The following is a 21125-nucleotide window of genomic DNA, read 5'->3' on the forward strand; positions in this document are numbered from 1 at the left end:
AAAAACATACAAATCTTATCTCACTCAATCTTAATGACTACTTAAAGCTACCCCCTTGGCGAGCAGGTCGCCCCACGCCCCTGGCGCAGTGAGCAGGCACTTGAGGCAGCTGTTGGCACTTTTGGACTTTAATTGAAGCCCTGGGGTGCCATCCATATAAAAACCTCAACATTAATAAGTGTTAATAATTGTGTATGTGTGTTTTTTTTTTGAGCCTGTTTTTGAGCTGTCACGCCCCACCGCCCCTGTTGGGCTACAATTTCACTTTACTTTCGCGAAAGTCAGTTGAGGGCCGCGTTGGAAAGGCCGCTCAGACGAGCGTAACATGGCTTGGGTGGGTCTTGGGTTACCACACACACACACACACACACACACACACACACACACACACACGCACAGCATCCGCATCAGTGTTTTTACACATTCCACCCCGTCCCTGGGATGGGCATCTCGCCCTGGGTCCAAAATGATTTGTTGTTGTAACTGGGCAACTTTACAAATTCAATTTGTCAGCGATGCTCGAGTCGAGTCGAGTCGAGTCGTCTCGAGGGGTTGTTTTCATTTTTTTCCCCATGCTGGCAAATTAAATTTCATAGGCCTGGCAACAGCTTAACAACAACAACAGCAGCAACAACAACGGCAGCATGTGAAAACATATGCTGCATACTTGCGGGCGGTGGCGCCTGCTGGTGTTCACTGTACACGCACACAGGGCTGCATTTGATTAGAGCTCGCCCAGGCGTGATTATTTAATTTGCCGTTGTTGTTGTTGTTGCGTGTTTGACACGCGCAAGTCGAGAGCGCATAATTAAATTAATTAGAGAGTCGTTCCCACAGGTAAAAACAAGCCACACGCTCAAGGTGCTATGGATATGTATTAGACGTGAGCAATACCCTGTAAATTATTTGTCGTAATAATTGCCTTATCTGCAAGATAAGGGGCTGTTATTGAATTGTCATAATAAATTGTTATCTGCAAGATAATCGAAGACTTGAGTTGGTTGCGGAAATGTACTTTTAAATATGGGCAAATCTTTGCTTGTTGCTTGGCATAAGACTAGATAAATAGCCTGTATTTGGTGTGTTAATCAGTCTTTAGCTAGGCTTCACAATTTGGGTGATATTTGGTCTTTTCTCGTCCTTATACAGATATGTACGTATATATAAATGCTAAATACCCCGAAAGTCTGCTTATTAGATTCATTAGCTTCTAGACAAAAGATTCTCTTTATTTAAAGTTAGAAATGATCAAATAAAATTCGCGTTCCTTCGGTTGAAGCTGCGATTCAAGTTCCTCGTTTTCCGCATGTTGAAACCTACGTTTTGTTTCGAGCTCCTTTTCCCAAAATTATTCTTTATTATAGTTCGAATATGGTTCACTTCATATTTGAGTTCAGCTTTAATCTTTCCTGTTCATAGTTGGATTCATAGCAAATAGGTATATCGGATTTAAACCAACGCGGTTCAAACCCTTTTTTGCAGCATTGATATAGGCATTGGAGAACAGGGTATGTTCTTCTGTAAGTGCATCAGTCTTAGTATATCAAGTCCTTGTCTTAGTTCTACATCAGCGTCAGGGGATTTTTCTTTTTTTCTTTTCCATAAATTTCGACACAGACTCAACATACCCGTCTGGCCTATGCTCTATGTACTGGGTATAGCAACCTGCTAGTGTCTTCTTCCCGCCCTCCCTCCGTGCTCTGCAGCTATGAGGAGGCGTGTTCATCGGTTTTGATGCCTATGCCAAGTGACAGCTGACACACTTCGCTGCCGGATCTCGGGCTACGTGGGTGGCAGGTTGTCCGGGCAACTGGGCAACTGGGCGGCGTGTCCGTGCACACGGGCCGCGATAGCCGGCTTTTAATGAAAATTCCTGACCAATGTTTGTTTTGCTGAGGTCACCATGGCAATGCAAGCGTAGCTGCTGCCGCTCTCTCCCTCTCTCATTCTCTGTGTTCCTCCTGCCTGCCCCCCGCAGCGACGTGCAGTGGCAATTGGCGCGTGCCTCAAACACAAACACGGGTTCCGCATAATTTTCAGCGGAATGAAAGCATAAACGAGGCGTTCCGAGGCTACCCCGGTGGCCATCCAAAGCGACAGCCATCGAGAGACTCACTTGTGGTCGCCCCTCCCCCCCTTGCACCCATTGCACCCTGCGCCCCGCACCCTGCTCCCCTGGCAAGTGCCAGGCCGCTCTGATAGAGCGCAAAATGCAATTTCTGGCACGGTTTATTTTCGATACGTCTCAGAGGGCCGACCCGCGCTCACAAATAGTCCAAGTCATTGTTTCGCTGGCATTTGATTCATAAAGAAAAAAACTTCTGGCGCGCACATAAAACGCTTATGAAAATACATTTTTTATGGAGTCCCAAGTCCAGCAACAATATCTTTTTGTTTTTCCTCCACAGTAGTGGGTTGAGCCATTTAGTTTTATGGCATATTAAGTTATACGACTTTATGCTTTGTAATCATAAAAAAACCAAATAAGTCGTATTTATTTTCTCTAATATATTCGAGCATTAGGTTTCCGATGGCTGGAAAATTAGGTTCTTGTAAGAGAAACATTTTTGTTTTCCCATTAACGAGCTTCACTTTTGCTTTTAACACATTAGCAGAGTTTTATGGCAAATATATCATAGAGTTTCTATAGGAATAGTCGCCCGAGTATTGTGCTTTTAAATAAAAATACAATTTTCTGGCTAAACGCAAATCTCTTATAAATTTATTAAAGGTTTTTATTTTGGCAACAAATCCTGTTCGATAATAATTTCGACTACTTGCATGTATATATTTCTTAAAAGGAAATAACAAATGAATACTTTTAAATGCATTTTCTTAATAAATTATATATGCACATATGTATATGTATATATATATATGTATATTTGTGTTTCGGATTTTGGCATGAAAAACGCTTACAATATTGGCCATTGCCCAATTGCCCAATTGGCCTGGCCAGTTGCAGTTAACAAATGCGATTTCCATGTGAAATTGTGCAAACAATTCCGCAATTTGTTTGGCGGAAGTGCATGACACACTTCGGAGCGCACTTTTAACCCAACGATGACCCGTGGACTCTGCTGCTGCTGCTGCTGCTGCTGTTGCTGCTGACGCTGCTGAAATGCAGCAGAAACTGCGACTTGGGATCGGTTGGGGCATTAAATATGCCTTAATCGGTTTAGCACGATCGTGAGACAACATGTCGTCAATTATATCTACGCGCGATCATCAGCCCAGTGCGGGGCTCGAACCCCCGCATCCTGCCTGTTATGCTGTTTCGCCCATTCCAAATGCTTTGGCACTGTCTGTAAACAAATCTGCGCACAATTTCGCTGCATTTGCAGATTATTTTTTTATTTTGTGAAGCTGGAGCCGGTTGCCTCTTGCATGTTGCTGAGACTCGCACATTTGTTTGGAGCTGCGGCTGGGGACCGGTCGTCCGTCGTCCGTTGTGAACGTGCTGATCGTGCGCTCGAGGCAGGCAGAAGGCAGGCAGCAGGCAGGCAGGCAGCACAAAGTGTTTAAGATTTACGTTCAGTTTTGATCGGGCTGGACCTCCCCGGTGCTGTATTAATTTAATGCAGCCGCCACAAGAGGTGCACCACAAACTGGGCCCCGGCTAGCCAGGATTGGGCGCCATTTTGCTGCGATCCAGGTTCAACACCTGAGCTGCCCACACTCTGCAACGACCTCTCGCTCTTATATATCTCTCACTCTCCCTCTCTCTCAGCCTCTCTATACTTCTCTCTCTCTCTCGTTAACTCGCACCCATGGCGTGTTCAACGATAATCGCGCGCATTTTTACAACTTGATCTGAAGTTTGGCTTGGCTCAGCATCTAGATAAGGTCTCCCTGTTGAGGCAGACAACACACAATTGTTGTTGTTGCTGTTGCTGTTGTTTGTTGTCATTTGTCGCCGGTTGTTGCTTGTCTTGTAAGCTCGACACTCAGGAAGCGGCCAACATTTGCCGTATACCACATTTGCGATGCGTCATGCAGCCCAAGCTTGGCCTACAATTGGGTCAAGTCTTATTTTGCTGATACCCCGATTTCGCTGGCTTCGCTGGCGAGGGGCTCTTCAAATGTCGCTGTCAGCGCATGCCAAAGGTCTGATTCGCAGTCCCGCAAAGGCATTTCTTCAAGCTGATATTGCCATCGTGCCACACGAGCCAATCCACTCCACTCCGCTCGACTCACCCCGACTCGATCCACAGACTCGATAGACTATTCTATGCTAATTTCAGAGGAAAAACCGCTGAGGCATGTGCTTCACAATACAAATTGCACAAACCACAGAAATACATAAAATAGAAGGAGCCTGTGGAATTCAACATGTCTGCACATGAAGTGTAAAGTTCGCTATTTTAGCCATAAACATTTAAACACTGAATAAATTACGAAATATGCCAGACAAGCAAATGCAATTCATTCAAAAATTCATTACACTAGCTGCCATGTATAAATATATATATGTATATAATATAAATTGATATGAATAGCTGAACTGTTTTTATAATCTTAAGATTATTTAATGCACAGTAAAAATAAATAATAAGTAAAGAAGTGATGGGCAGTGTTAAGATATTTCGGAAAACAAAGAATGTTTTTACACAAAACCTCAAGATAGTTTCTATGACAGCGATATCTATTATCTGAAACAATAGGTCGGATCTATGCCGTGTTTCACCAGGCTAGCTTTAGAACGTAGAACTCTTCAATATAAAGAAAAAAACAGACGGACTTATCTATAAGGGCTCAGCTGTTAAAATCGACGTAGAATATATCTTATGTTTTACTTTAATGCATGACAAAATCATAATTTAGATAAAACATGTAGCTATGTTTCTCATAGAAGATATTTTTCCCAGTACTCAAAATCTTGGAATCCTTAAGAAGAAATTTATGAAATCTTATACTATTTGTATTATTTGTAATTTTTTGAAATCATATACAATATATATTACTCTCTCCTTAAGATTAAATCCATTAAATATGGAATGCGCATATTATGCTTTGCTTATGCTATATAAATTATGTTTAATTTACTTGAAATCTTAAGAACTGTGGTTTATTTATATAAATTAGAATGAAATCCGTTAGATGAATTCACATACAATATGTATTAATCTAACTTAACTACAAGCACAATTTTGCATGCCTCGCAAAGGACACAATTTGGTCTTTGAACTTTTAACCTTGTTCTATTAATAATATAAAAGTTATTTGCTTCATTTGTCGAGTTGCCAGGAATTTTATTAAAATTGTGTTCAATGTTTACCTTAAAATAATCAATAATTACGCAAGAAATAGTTAGTTTTGTGCAGATTAAATTACTTTATAGGCAATGTACACACACACACACACGCTCCCACTACACACACACACACACACACTCTGCACCCCGTTCCCCTATCTGGTTGCGATGTCTTTTGTTTTGGCAGGTGGCGACTGGCGTCTGAAAGTGCACTTGTGTGTGTGTATCTGTGTGTGTGCGTGTGTATCTGTGTGTGTGTGCGTGTGGTGTGGGGGAAGGGGGTTTATTAGTAAGAATTCCAGGGCATATGAATCGATTGGTCAGTGTGTGTTCTCTGATTTTATTTATTGTCTCGTGTTATTGTTGTTGTTGTTATTTTTATGAGCCTGCTTTGTTTACGTGTAATTCCATATGGTCGATAAGACAGAGCCAAGGCTCGAAAGTTTATTTAGACGTTTTCACAAAATTAAGCGTTAAATAAATAAAATGGTTTACAAAATGGTTATGACTGTTTGGTTTTAAAAGTACTTGCCATTAGTTGTTCCAAACAGATTCTAAAAAAAATATAAAATATATACAAATAACTAAGGGAATTTCATTTAAGGGAAAAGAGCGTATGCAATTACAACACCTGTGCAATTTATTGGAATTATGATATATATATACTCAATATTGTACAAAATAAACAAATAACAAATAACAAAAATTACTATTACATTGGAAGTGTTAAGTGTTGTTTCATTTATAGGTAATGTTAATTTAACAGTGGCTTTTCGGATTATCAGGGTTTTTTTTTTTATATAATGTTGAGTTCGGTGAAGAGCAAAGTGAACGTATGCGATATGAGATCAACAGGGCAAACATTGGTAGAATTTCTTAGTAAAAAGTTTAATGATATATAGGATTACTTAGTTAAAATTAAAGAAATATAAAAAATGACCAGATAACAAAAAGGAAGCTATATATACGGTTAATACATTATGAAAAACCTAATATAATAGACAAAAAGCCAACATATCTGAAGGTGTACAAACATCAAATATTATCTTATCAATTACAAAGGCCTTAAAGATTTGCATTCTTAATCTTTACTTGTGACTCATGCATTAATAATATAAACGTAAAAGCAAGAGTTGGATGGGCTATATGTTGTAATATACAAATCTTCAACCAATTTGGATAAAATTATAAAGTATAATTATATAATATATATAAAAAATATAAAATTATACATAATAAAGTATAATTATTATAAATAAATATAATAAGGTAATATTTTATATGTACTTTTTCGAAATTTGTTGGGGATTTGTCTATTGTAAAAACCAACTAACTCATTACAAAGTATTTATAGTATTTAAAACTAAAATAAATATATAGAAATATATTTAAATAATACATGCATCAGTCAATAGGCTCTACAAATTTGGCTGATCCTTGTAATGAGGTTTCCAATTGTCCAAATTAATGAGTTTATACTGTATATATAAATTAATTGGCATGGTGTGTCCGATTGCTTTAAAAATTTCATATTTATATATAGTGGAATACTTAAGCACCCGCATTTAAGTGCTTGAACTGATTCATTAAATAAACAGTGTAATTTAGATGTAGATTTCTATTGCTTATGCGGTCTATAAATATTTAAGAAAGAGATATACTACACGCTATGCTCCGATTACGCTTATCACTTGTTTATGGTACCATATTTCAAGATATTATATTTTTCAGATCTACATACATATATAATGCAGTAAAAGTAAAAACAGATATTATGTTTGTCGGATCTATATACAATGCAGCAAAAATTAAAAGCCGGGCAGAGAGTTTTGAGTTTCACTAATTAAATTTTAAAGCAAAATGAAAATGAATGTCTTTAAATTTTATTAATTTGTTTAATGAGCAGCAATAATTTATATTATTAATTAATTAATTATTTATGGGCTGTCCAAAATATTTGATTGACATTTGCATTTGCTTTTATTTTGTTTTATTATTTTTCTTTATGTTTTTTTGGGCGTCCCGCAAACAACAAAAATTGAATAGAAATAAATAGATAGATGTACGAAACGGCGTCGGGCCAAACCATCCCGCATGGATGGGCGGGGCCAAGGCGCACCATTGCGGCGAGCGAGCGAGATGGCAGACGGCTAACGCTGTCGCCGTCGTCGTCGACGCTGCCGTCGCATGCCGAACCGCTCGCACGCTCACAAACTCGTTTCGACGCGTCGTCGTGCGCTCTCACCCAATGCCGAGATTTTCACTCAGAATCGAAAAAAAAAAACCGAATTCGGTTCACTCGCGCCGCCGCCGAGCCGCATAGTTCAGTTCACTCGAGCTACTCAAGGCGGACGCAACAAGGCACGCCAAGCGCAAGAATATACATATATACAAAACAACGTGCGTGTCTGTGTCTGTGTCTCTGTCAATGTGTGTGTGATACAACTCTTATCAAATGACAACGAATTAAATTTCAAAACAGACTAGCAAAAAAAAAATTTATAATAAAAACGGCTTCCACTTGTTAAATAGTTGATAAAATCCTCGCAAAAATGGTCACCCTAATGCCGTATAACTACGCAGCGCCGCGCTGCGGGTTAATTGATAAAATGATCGAACCAAAGGTAAAAAATAATATCAAAAATTATTAATCCAAGTGAATTTTACTTATAACCAAATCAATCGCAATCCAAGCGAAGCTTTAAAAGTGACGCGGCGCACGGTTAGTTTCTACACAAACTCAGCTCTAAAAATCTTCAAGTTTTGCCGTGTCTGCGGCTTTGCCGTCGGTTAACGTTGTTGTTGCTGTTGTTGTTGCGGTTTGTTTGTGTGGCTTCTCGAGATTTGGAGACAGTTTGACAAACCCTTTGTAAAGTTGGTTTAGTTGAGGATGTTCTGAAAGTAGGGGCCTAACCAAAAGATACTTAAGTAAAATGATATCAGCTGAAGAACTTTCGCGTAAGAACAAATTTTGAACAGGACTATAAAGCCTAGCTTATAAAGGAGACTATTTTCTACATACTAATATAATAATCTTTATGTTAAATTCTTCCTTTTGATGAATGTTCCTTTCTTAAAACATTCCATGTAATGTCTTAGCTGAAGTTAATAATAAGCTATGCTAGTTAAAAGTTGTGAAAATAGATTATGCTGACATCTAAATAGAAAAATTTGCGGGTTTCGAAACTCCGGCTAGTGAATTTACAGTGGAAACTGTCTTGGGAGGACAGCGACTAACGGGTAATTTTTAACCTGATTCATAGTTATTAGAGAGGAGGAAGAATATCGTGGTATTTTTGACCGCACAAGGCGATTGTACGCCTTAAAGAGGGAATATGAGTATAGCCTGATTCATAATGGTTGGAAGAGTGTCCGTTAGGAAAGTTTTCTCCGTAGTATACTCCTAAAAGAAGACCCTAATAGGCAGTTATACTCGAAATGTCATCGACAGATGGATTGTCTCAGAAATTCAGTCATTTAGGCAACTGTTTGAGCTCGAACCTCAGTCTAATGTATGCATTCTCTTAAAGTAAAGCCATAGAAGTGAGTGCAAAGTTTATATATATCTTTGCTACATCCTTTTAATAACAATAAAATCTTTCCAAGTCAACTCTCTTGACTGAGGCCAGATGTTTCCGCTTAAATTAGTATGTAAATCAAAGAAAAATAATCTATAATTCCAGAATTTAAAAATTCGAGTAAATTAATCAAATTGTGCCAAAAGTTAAATTACCTTACAAGAACTTATTTAAATCTAATCGACAGACTCTTCTATGATATTGTTAATGTCCAAGTCTGCCCATTAAACTGCACTTAAAGCTGCAGCAGCTTGTTCATAATGCGACTTGTAGCCTGATTTAATGAAGCCAAAGACTACAAAAGGCGACAACTTTTATGGGGGACTCTGCACTTGGCTAAAACAAAGTCGGGCATACGCAGGCGAAACATTGGGCTTAAGAATTTTGCAGAAGCGTCACGAACCGCCGGCCAATGAATGCGGCATGGGGCATGGGGCATGGGGCAAGCGGCGTGTGCAAACGATTTTAAGGCGAAATATTAATAGAGCATAAATTACGGCGTTGAGGGAGTTGAGGGCCGTTGAGCACAGCTCGACCAATCGACCAGTTGATGCTGTGAAGGCAGTGGAACTGGTCCCTATTTATGTTGTTGCTAAAGACTGGGCCAGGTTTATGACAATTTAAGGAGCCTGGCCCACAAAAAAGGCCAAACGTGTTTGGCGACATTAATCACATTTTAATTAAGTTTAAGCCGTAATCGTAAAAATTAACACGCCATAATTCAACTGCGACAATGCGCTGCATGTAATTTATGTGCCACCAGCTAAAGAAAGAAAGAAAGAAAGATCCGTAGCCGTACCCTGCCCCCATACCCCTTACCCCTTACCCCTTAGCCCATTCCAGCAGCTTGTGCCATCCGTCTGAGCCACTGAGCAAGCAGTCAAAATATTGATTATGGCCGCAGCGATTGACACTTGGCGATTGTCGATTGTCCCACGTAATTAACGTGCCAAAGTGTTAAGGCGCATAGGTCGTGGCCCCCAGTCAACAAAAGACAACAGGCAACAATAACAACAATAACAACAACAATAAAAACAAGCCAGAGGCGCTGTAAAACGAGACTGCCCGACTACCGGCTACCCTACGCAGCAGATGTGCCCAACTTTTGCTTAGGTTCGCAATATACAAATGCTTTTCTTAGATAACTCGTGGATTAATCGAGTGATCTTAATGACATTTTCAGGGATCAAAAATGGCATTCTAATATGTGCATATACCAAAAATCAGCAATGGGAGAGGGGAAGGGGGGCTTATGTTTTAAGAACGGTCTCAAAAGAGTAAAATATTTTTAATTTTATTTATTTTTATATATTTAGTTTATCTATCTGACTGACATAAGTATATGTTAAGTTTGCGGCTCTTATAGTCTTAAAGCTGGAGCTATGTAAAACAGAGCTGCAAAATCGATATTTATCGATTTGGTAATCGAAAACAATTTGTAGCTCTTCCTATTGCATGTGTTTGAGTTCTCTGAGTTGTCCACTTTTGCCTGTTACAAGCACTTGCTGAAAACCATGCTACCCTTTTCTTACAACTTGTCAATTATTGCAGGGTATAACCAAATACAAATGACAACAACGCGAGGGAGCTACAAATTTTTGTTGTTTATTTCGATGTTTATCGGTTAGGGGCTTAGTAGGGTCCAGCCACAGACCGTGGTCCAAGCGAGCGTAGCAGGCGGGCAAGTTAATAAAAAATTTGTCGCCGTCTTCGCTGTCTTCTCTCTCTGTGTGTGTGTGTGTGTGTGTGCGATTGTGTGTGTGTGTGTGTGTGGTTTGTCTGTTTTAATCTTCTTCTAAAGCAGCAGAGAGACAAAAGATTACGATCACAGGAATTTCGTTAAAGATGCTCAAAACAGGTCTTTATACAGTATCTCCCTCTCTCTCTCTCCCTCTCTCTCTCTGTCTCTCTGTCTCTCTCTCACTGTGCCCTGATGAGCAGGCGCTGTCCAGCATCGCCTCCTTGTCTCTGTGTTAATGTTTACGTTGTCAGCTTGTGCCATAAATTAGTTTAGTAAAAGGTTGCGTTGCATTCGTTTTGCATTCGTGTCTCGGTTTCAGTTGCTGCCCCAACAAACAACAACAAACAGCATCGTGCAACACGCAAGCCCCCCACAAAACAACAAAAAATATGCCCAACTGCAGCTGTGCCGCAGCATCGCGTCATTAAACGCTACCGTTGAAAGTCCGTTGAAAACAAATTTTGGCATGAAAACAGCAAAGAAAAAAAAAGTAAACAAACCTAAAAAATATGATGGACACTGCGTGCGTGTGTGGCCCCTGGGTGCTGCTCACCAAAAAGAAAAAGAGAAGCGGCTCACGAAAAATTCCAGCAGCCTTTTTGCCTGCTGTAGGTTGCCAATCACCAATCCAGGATGCCCCTCATCCGGCTTCCGTTTTTTATTGCCTTAATAGCTTCCTTCGATGGAACAATTCGATTGCAGTGCTCGTGTCTGCGATTTCCTATGAAATTCCTGGGATTTGCTCTCTGCCGTGTCTCTTCTCTCTTCATTTTTCCTTGTAGCATAGATTTAATTCTTCTCTAGTCCTAGATTTAATTCTTGCTAAAAAGCTTTCCTCGTTTCCTTTGCATCGTCTTTAAGCCCTTTTGCTTTTATTTTCTGCTTCTATGTTTCTAGGATTATTTGTTTTTTCATGATATTTGTTTAAAACATTTAGACGCTTGGGATTTTTCTGTGCCATATTTTCTCTAGTCGTAATTGCCGCAAAAAGCTTTTCTCCCTTAACGAAACTAGTCTTATAGCTTTAAGTTTTTATATTTTGGTTTTTTTTTTTTAAATTTTAGTTTAGTTTTAATTGTTGTTTTTAAGGTTTTCTCTCTTAGTGACTTCTCTCTATTTTTTGAATTCCTTCTTCCTTCTTAGCAGTTTCCTTATCAAGCCTTGGTTCTGTCTCTAGCTGCTGTTTTAAGCTCTTTTATTTAACCAATTTTTTTCTTTTCATAGAAATTATTTACCTATCTTATCTAAGGTAATGAATTATTAGCGTTAGTTGGGTTTGAATAATTGTAATTTCTCCGAAAGGTTCACTTTCTACATTTTCAGCACAGAAAGCGGAAGTCGTAAATATATGTATTTAGGCTCTATTTAATAAAAGAGAAAGTTCAGCTTAAGCTATTATTCAATTGATTTTTGTAATACTTTAATTGAGTTGAGAAGTTTAGCTTTTGGATTTTCCTTTGCTCTACTTTGTAGTTGTCAGTAAAAGCTCTTGCCTTATATGAACTATTTTCTACCTAATTATTCTTTGTAATTTTCCTTTCTTTATTTTGTATATATCAATTAAAGCTCTTGCCTCCCCTCAACTAACTTCTAGTTCTAGTTCTATGGATTTGTTTGCCTTGACTCCTTCCTTTAAACTCTGTTTACGTCTTTTATTTAAATATTTTGCCAAGTTCAGTTCCATACAACTTTTGCCTGACTTTGTTTTGTCAATTCGCATCAGCATCTGGCCTAATATTATTCCTGCACCCATCTTGGACCTGTCTCAATTAAGTGGATTTTCCTTCATCAACTTGGCTTGACTTCTGCCGCTTCTATCGTTAGCTTCTCGATGCCTCGATGCCCAGCTCCCCACGATTTGGGCCACCTGCTGTGCGCACCCTCAGAGGCAATTTGTTGGCCATTCGTCACATGGCCCCCAATTGGGCAATGGCGCCGCTATTGAAAGAGCCCTGTCAACCCATCAACCCAGTAAAAATTTTCCCACGCACGTTAAATTTGCTGGCAATGCGAATGCTGCCTTGCAAATTATGTAAAATGTGCTGTTTTATTCATTTATTTATTTTATTGTTTTATTTTTATTATTTCTGTGGTTGTTATTTTTTTGTTGCCGCATTAAAGCCAAATAGAGTTTCGGGCGAAAAAAACGCCAACCTCAGCGGAACCCAGCGACTGCGCCAGAACATGCTGAGGTGTTGGGACGACGCCAAAGACAACGTTTTTGTTTATAAACAACAGCAAGAAGCTCTAGACTTTTATATAATACTTAAGTACAGACATCCCTCTGCATTTGTATATACTTATATATTATTTAATTATTTGCGTTTTCCCCTCTCTCAATGCTTCCTTATTTTCTTTATTTTGCAGGTTAAACGTCCCAAAACAGAGCACACGGATACCCATGAACGCAATCGGTAAGTTTTAGTTGTAAGCAAAATGGTTTTTTCCTGACTGATTGATTGATTGACCGACCTACTGATTGATGATCAACACACAGCGTCACTCGTAAGAGCTATGACTCTGCATTTTTTTTCTATTTACTTTTGCTAATATAAATGAACGTAAAGCGAAGGCTATTGGAAAATTGCCAACGCAAATGTAGAAAATTTTTGGGAAAATGTTTGTCGAAAACTTTCAAACTCTTTCTTAAAGTGCTATGTGAAAGAGTAAACTTATAAATAGTAATTGTTATTAATTGATATTGGTTAGAAAATATTTAGAAAACTATCCTAATACAAAATGGCGTCTTTTGGGCGCTGTTTTAAATGTGGTTAAAATACATTAAAATTGATAATAGTTATAAAATATTTAAAAAAGTCTCCCAATTGAAAAATCGCGTCTTTTGGGCGCTGTTTTAAATGCTGTTAAAATATATTAAAATCGAATTAGATCAGCCATTATTGAAGAGCCGTGCAATGCCGGTTAATACCTGCTAGTCATCCATATGCTAAGGACACTTGTTGCAGCTGTCGGCCCAGATAATTTGTGACAGTTATGTTGCATTTTCTCGCTGCATTTCCAAAGAGCTCTCTTCACACTTGCGCCGCCCAACAACAAGTGTCCACAAATGCGACAAATTTCAATTGCTTGCGAGCATTTTGCATTTGTGACCCTACCAATTTTTCGGATCTCGGTTCCAACACATGCCCCGTTCAAAAACTGGGCAAGAATTCAAGGAATTTCTCGCATGCCTGCCTGAGTTGAGAAATACACACGCATATATATATATATAAATATATATAACGAGAACGACGAGAGTGTCAGAGCACTTAACACTTGGTTGAGGAGATGAAATGGAGGGAGAGGAGAGGGTGTGCGGAGGAGAGGGCGTGCGGGCCATGCCCAACTACTTAAGGGGCTTAGGGCGGCTTAGCAGGCAGGTTTAGGGCCTATTAAATGCAGCTCCCTTTGTTCAAAGTGTGTGACAACTCTTAACCACATTTTCTTTTGCTGCTATTGAAATCTTTAAATACATAATATTTTGGAATAAATATTTTGTCTGGCAGCAGAGCGCACGCGTTATTTTCCCCCCGTCAGTTTGGCTCCCATTTGATTCCCCTTTCGGGCTGCTGCCGGCATATGAAAAATTATCCCAACTCTATAGGTGTCAAATTCCCAAGGAAATTGGGCACTTCATTTACCTAGCTGGTCTACGGCATTGTACAAGAAAAGATGATGATAAATTACGACAAATTTGATTGGAAAGCATAAAAAATGAAAAACAACACTGAGCAACTCTCGCCTTGAAAGGGGACTGTGGGGAATTACAGAATATAGAGAAAATATTTTTAAAATCAAACAACTCTATTGAAACTTAATATCTGCTCGTTACGCGGTGGCATATTTATCATACATATCTGAAAAGATCTTCCGAATAGTAATATTTTTGTACTTAAATTAAGTACAAACAATCAGCGGAAAAAGTAAAATTGGTTTTAATGCGAAAAAGAAATTCTTATTTAAAGAAGCTTTTATAATTGCGAAATTCTTAAATGCAAGTCTGAAATACATTAAATTAATATTTGCTTTGAGAAAACTTTATGACGAGTTGAAGAACCTATTTCAAGAAATTATATGTGATCGATGTAAAATTTGTTTAATTTAGAACAAATGATGTTTAAACTGAGCCATGCTTAAAATTTCTTTAAAAGAAAAGTAAATTCTTAAATGGAAGACTGAAATACAGTTGGTTAGGCTTTTTCTATCGAGCTTTTTCGCTCTGAGGAAATTTTAAGATAATTTAATGAATTCTTTTCAAGAAATTCCATGTGATTTTTCAATTCAATAACATCAGCGCAAAACAATAATAATTGTGTGCTTAAATAAACATAAAATAGCCATATCTAAAAATAAGAGTCCAGTTCTTTTTTTAAGAACTTCTTAAAGTTCTTAAAGCACTACAAGACTGAGTTATGAGTTATGAGTGTAGTTGACCTTAATATCAATTGCTTTGTTTGTATAAATATTATAAATTTTAAGAGTTTTAACGTCTCACCTGGATTGCTGGCAACCCTTGGGTTCGGCTCCCACACAATTTACGTGCTCTAAAGCTCTAAAACTTCACGTAGATTAAAGAGAATAAACTAAATAAAAATGTGATAAATTACGCACAGAAACCACAGAAGGCGGACTAAGAGGGGGGCGGGGGAGGAGTTCTACGTAGGCGTGGAGGAGACTCTGTTCGAACAACTTAATTTAATTGCAGACGAAAAGGATTGGATTACCAGCTTCAGCTCCAGCTCTTCCGACTCCACTCAAAAATTGAGCAGCCTCCTCGAGATTTCATTTAAATGACTTAACATTTTTCATTGTTTTGATTTTTCGTTCGATTTGATTTATTTGCCTTTTCCTATTCGGGTTGGAGTTTCGTTTTTATTGGGCTCTTTCGAAATTAGTCTACTTAATTTGTTTGGCAATTGTTGCTAGTTAAAGTAGTCGTCGAAGAAGAAGAAGCAGCAGCAGCCCTGAAGAATAACAATCGAAATGTTGTCGCTGCCCAAACAGGCAACATTTGTGGCACACATGGGCTCGGGCAATGTGTGTGTGTGTGTGTGTGTGTGTGCACATGCCGCCAATGGAACGGCATTGGGAAAGGGAATGGGCATGGGTTGTTTTTTTGTATGATTTGCCTCTCAAGTGGCTACGAGAAGGCATTTCAAATGATTTCCTTTTTTTTTTTAAGCGCGAGAGAGCGTAGAAAAATATTTATAACACTTGACAAGATTTTTGGAGAGCGAAGGCGACACACTTGACTTTTTGGACGGTTCCAAGCAAACGATGACGACGACGACGACGACAACGTGCCGTTAATTTTATGGCTGTTTAAAGATTATTGGAAATTATTTTATGAGTTTACTTAACGAGCAAAACGTTTATGTTTCGACTTCTCTCTCTCTCTCTCTCTCTCTGTTTCTGTCTCTGTCTCTATATTCTGCGAGGCTAGTCGGTGGTTGGGTTAAGGATATTCTCGGGACATAAGTAGCAGTATTCGATATATATACAAATACAGTGAAAGCTCTCATTAACGGACGCCCAATGTCGCAGTATTCTTATCCAGTAACTATTAAAGGCTTAAATTTTTCTACAGATAAGTGAAAATGTATTCGAGTTGATCGAATTGTCGAATAATATAAAAAATTTAAAGCAGCAGATTTTCACTTCATTTTCACTAGCAGATTTTCAGTCAGTCAGACTGTAGTCAGGCAAGCTTAGCTTGGATTGGATAGATTGGAATCTAGAGATTTGAACTAACTTTTTTATTCTTTGGTCAGTCAGTCAGTCAATAATCTAGAGGATTAAACCATCTTTTTTATTCTTTAGTCAATCAGTCAATCAATCAATCACTCAGTCAGTTAGTCAGCCAGGCAAGCTTAGCTTAGCCATTACTGATCTAAAATTATAATCTATAGGATTGAACTAACTTTCTTATCCTTTAGTCAATAAGTCAGCCAATCAGCCAATCAGACATCCATCTAGTCAGTCAGCCAGTCAATCAGCCAATCGGTTAATCAAGTTTAGATTAGTCATCTCATTCTTTGGTCAAATAATCAGTCAATCAGTCAGAATAGAATCTAGAGGATAATACCATCTTTCCTTTTCTTTAATCAATCAGTCGATCAATCAATCACTCAGTCAGTTAACCAGTCAGGCAAGCTTAGCTTAGCTTTTACATATCATATTCTTTAGTCAATCAGCCATCTAGTCAGTCAGCCAGCTTAGATTAATTATCTTATTCTTTGGTCAATCAGTCGGTCAATCGATTAGTCAGGCAATCAGTCAGGCAAGCTAGGCTTAGCTTAGATTTGACTGATTTTTAATGATAGTCTACAAGAATTGAACTAATTTTCTTATTCTCTTTTCCTTTTAGTCTCTGCCAAAGCCAACAACAGCAACAACAACAGCAACAACAACAGCAACAGCAACAGCAGCAGCAACAGCAGCAGCAACAGCAGCAACAACAGCAACAGCAGCAACAGCAACAGCAGCAAACACATTCAAGCGCCGTGTTGGCCACCAGCAATGGGCCCAGCAGTGCCGGCGCCAGCGTGGGCGTTGGCATTGGCGTGGGCGTGGCCGGTCAATGCAGCCCACTGGGCGGACTGCCGCCGCAAATTCAACCGCTGCAGCCGACAATTGGCGCACTGAGCGGCCACTACGCCACCAGCAACAACAACAGCAGCGGCGGCAGCAGCAACAACAACAGCAGCAGCAACAACAATAACAACAACAACAACCCGAATCCGAGCAGCTGCAGCCTGGCCGCAGCCGCGTCAAGCTTTGCACAATCGGCGGGCAGCAGCTTCTCCACATATCAGCAGGCGAGCAGCGACGAGGTGGGCGTTGGCATCGGTGTGGGCGTGGGCCTAAGTCATCCGGCCGCGATGTCGCACTGGACGCACGACAGCAGCATTGCCGCCGCCGTCAAATCGGAATCGCGCAGTCCCGGCCAGGTGCATGCCGCACTGGACAATGGCGCCGCCGTAGCCGCTGCCGCTGTGGCCGCTGCCAGCGGCGCCAATTTGTACGGCTGCGCGGATGCCGCAGCGGCGGTCAACAGCTCGGCGGCAGCGGCCGCCGCAGCGGCTGTCTACGACAGCAAGCACGACTATTACTACTACAACAGCATGCAGCAGTATACTCCGCCGCCGTTCTATTCCGGCTACGGGACGCCCTATGCGGCGGCCAGCTCGGCGGCGGCAGCGGCGCGCAGCGCCAAAATGGAGCCGGGCGCAGCGGCGGCCGCAGCGGCAGCGGCATATCTAACGCCCAGCTATGCGAGCGGCGGCGGCGGCGGTGGGGGCGGCGGCGTTGGCGTCGGCGTCGGCGGCAACAATAACGCCCAGCTCTATAGCAATCCGTATGCGGGCTATAATAACTTTGGGCAGCAGGATTATGGCGGATATTACAATGAGCAGTACGGCAATTATTATAACCCGGCCAATTATTCGCCGTATGCGGTTAGCTCGCCCAGTTCGAGTGCCAGCCATGGCTTTCATGTGGCGACCGCGTCGTCCAATCTGTCCGAGAGTCCAACGGATACGCACTCGACGACGCCTGTGCATGCGGCCACCCATTCGCCGCACTCCCCGCTCCCGATCTCAATGTCACCCAATGCCGGCGTCGGCGTGGGCGTGGTCAATGCAGCCACCGCTGCGGCGGCGCTGAACTCGAGTGGCGGCAGCAGCGTGGGCACGGCCAGCTCCGCGCCAGCGACCAAGTCGACGCCCACGGGCAAGACGGGCAGAGCGCGTGGACGCCGTCATCAGCAGCCAAGCCCGACGCGCAGCACCGCCTCGGATACGGGCAACAGCGAGGCTGTGAAGCCGCCGGAGCGCGTCTTCATCTGGGACCTGGACGAAACGCTGATCATCTTCCACACGCTGCTCTCGGGCAGCTATGCCAATCGCTATACCAAAGACCACAGCACGCTCATGACCATCGCGTTCCGCATGGAGGAGATGGTCTTCAACATGGCCGACACACATTTCTTTTTCAACGAGATCGAGGAGTGCGATCAGGTCCACATCGACGACGTTAGCTCCGATGACAATGGCCAGGATCTGAGCACCTATAACTTTGCCACGGATGGCTTTCACACGGGCACACCGCCCGGCGCCCCGCCCAATCTGTGCCTGCCCACGGGCGTGCGCGGCGGCGTCGACTGGATGCGCAAGCTCGCCTTTCGCTATCGCAAGATCAAGGACATCTACAACACCTACAGGGGCAAGTAAGTATTTCCCTTCCAGCGGACCGTGAAGCCGGTTCAAACCTACACTTTTATTATACAAAACTCTCCTATTTGAATGTAAAGAGAATTTGTCATTCAAAAAGCAGAGTGTAGGGAGGTTAACGAGCCGCACTCCAAGGCATGACAGAGGTTCAAGCCACAGGGAATGGTTTTTTTTTAGTTCTCTCATCGAATGCGACTCCAGCTACTTTAATTTTTAATATGAATTAAGCCTGGAGATGAATTTTTTGTTAAGACATATTGTAGTTATGAATAGGTTTTTAAGCCAAGGCAGAAGTTCGAACTCTTAGTTTCCCCATTCTCTTTGATTGTGCCCCCAATTTAATGTAATTAAGCTACAAAGAGTTCAGGGATTTTTTTTTCTTACTGCTTCATCTAATTGTGCCTCACTTCCGATTCGGTTTTTACTATAAACCGATCCTAAAAAAGAAAGAATGTTCGAAAAGCCCCATCTCAGGATTTTTTAAAGGCAGCTTCCCAAAATATTCTTAAAGGCGAGGCAGGAGTTCGAACGCAGTTTTTCCCTCTACTTCCTTTAATTTCTGCACCTATAAAGTTTTCTTTTTACTATAAAGACGCATTACTATTTTGAAAACCTCAGGTTCAGGCAGCTCTACGAAGTCCGCTTAAAGGCGAGGCAGGAGTTGGATCCCTGCATCTCTTTATTTTAATGGCACCTTTTGTAATTCTCGCATTCTGTCTCTTTTTAGCGTGGGCACCCTGTTGGGCCCTGGGAAACGGGATGCCTGGCTGCAGATACGCTCGGAGATCGAGGTGGCCACCGATAATTGGGCCACCTTGGCGCTCAAGTGTCTCAGCATGATTGCCCAGCGCGAGAACTGCGTCAATGTGCTGGTCACCTCCACGCAGCTGGCGCCGGCGCTGGCCAAGGTGCTGCTCTTCGGCCTGGGCAGCATATTCAACATCGAGAACATCTACAGTGCCCACAAGATTGGTGAGTCGAGCAGTAGTTAATCTGCCCCAACGAACGCCTGCTCTAACATATTTTATTTGTTTTTATTTTGTTTTAGGCCAGGAGACCTGCTATGAGCGCATCGTGACGCGTTTCGGACGCAAAAGCACCTATGTGGTGATTGGCGACGGCGCCGAGGAGGAGTCCGCTGCCAAGGCCATGAACTTCCCCTTCTGGCGCATCTCGGCCCACAGCGATATACGTGCGCTCTACACGGCCCTCGACATGGGCTTCTTATGAAAGGCTTATGGCGTTCAGAAACTCTGCCAAATCGCTAGCGTTTTGAGTGCGTTTCTCGTGCAGTTTTGAGTACAAAAAAAAAAGCAAGAGACGAAGATAAAGAAAAGAAAAGAAAAGAAAAAAATGGGAAAGTACTTTAATTTATTTATGTATATGTGTGTGAGACAAAACTGTAAACCAGCGCAAAATAATTTAATTATTTTGTTAACAAACCAATTATTCATTAACGCCAAGACTTTTATTGTATTATATAGTTTTTTCTTAAATTTAATCAACACAACAATTTTCGAGCAGCGAGCGGCGATTGGGAAGTTGTTTAATTCTATAATTAAATGTATTGTAAATTAATGACTAACTTTGTCCAGACGACAAAATACCCTATAAATAACTATATATATACGTATCTAGCACATTAGAGTAGATAAACAATAGAATGGCAGAAACAAGAGAAGAGAAGAGAGAGAGCGAGAGAGAGAGAGAGGGAGCGAGAGAGAGGGAGAAGCAGTGGCAACAGGTGAGAAAATGGAAGAGCAAAAACCGGAGCAACCACAACAAAAATAAAAAAAATAAAACGTAGTTTAAAGGTTTTTTAGTTTACAAATCAAAGAAAATTAAAATTAAACAATGTAGTATTCAAATTTTAAATAACTATTATAGCTGCATATATTAAAACTATATTTAAAATACATATAAAAACAAATAAAAACAACAACGCACTGTATTAAAAACAAAATTGAAATACTTTTATTGCTGCCCTAAATAAAACAAAATTTTAAATTCTTTATATTCAATTATTTAATACGAATTTAAGTTCAGCTGGCCGGCGCACATAGATGGCGCTTTTCGCAGCATTCAGGTTTTGTCTGCGCATGCTGCATGCCTTTTCTAACTGCTTGCTATGTAGCGCTGGTGCGAAAACCAGCTGGCATCTCTCTACAAGCACAGCCAACTTCAAGTCAGTTCAAAATAGCGGTAAGCTAGCTACGCGTCATAATTTTTCCTTCGTATCAATTTTAAGTTTGCCGGCTACAAATAACAATAATAAACAAAGTATTTGTGTTAATATCGGGCCGATCTGTAAGTGGTTAATC

The 21125-nt window shown here is 40.7% G+C and overlaps 2 protein-coding genes across 4 annotated transcripts in view; both read left to right on the forward strand.

Moving 5' to 3' along the window:
• Positions 1–17028, forward strand: part of IFT52 (intraflagellar transport 52) — a 45650-nt gene extending 28622 nt beyond the window's left edge. Inside the window, exons 4-5 of one of the 2 annotated variants that reach the window (XM_064698263.1) lie at positions 12941–12987; positions 16941–17005. The gene's annotated coding sequence lies outside the window, so the exon portion shown is untranslated. Of the gene's footprint in view, positions 1–12940; positions 12988–16940 lie in introns of both variants that reach the window. The other variant, XM_064698262.1, reaches the window with a different exon arrangement.
• The window catches only part of eya (eya transcriptional coactivator and phosphatase 2), a 31809-nt gene extending 11042 nt beyond the window's left edge, over positions 1–20767 (forward strand). The window contains exons 1-5 of one of the 2 annotated variants that reach the window (XM_064698259.1): positions 7597–7878; positions 12941–12987; positions 16941–18800; positions 19532–19776; positions 19853–20767. In XM_064698259.1, the coding sequence (XP_064554329.1) occupies positions 7807–7878; positions 12941–12987; positions 16941–18800; positions 19532–19776; positions 19853–20034 (2406 nt within the window). In that variant the 5' untranslated portion in view covers positions 7597–7806 and the 3' untranslated portion in view covers positions 20035–20767. Of the gene's footprint in view, positions 1–7596; positions 7879–12940; positions 12988–16940; positions 18801–19531; positions 19777–19852 lie in introns of those variants that run through there. The other variant, XM_064698260.1, reaches the window with a different exon arrangement.
• The last annotated feature ends 358 nt before the right edge of the window (positions 20768–21125 follow it).

This window comes from Drosophila montana, unplaced genomic scaffold (genome assembly GCF_035044405.1).
Source record: "Drosophila montana isolate Dmon_TW-CO22-7 unplaced genomic scaffold, ASM3504440v1 contig_402_1, whole genome shotgun sequence".
NCBI lineage: Eukaryota > Metazoa > Arthropoda > Insecta > Diptera > Drosophilidae > Drosophila > Drosophila montana.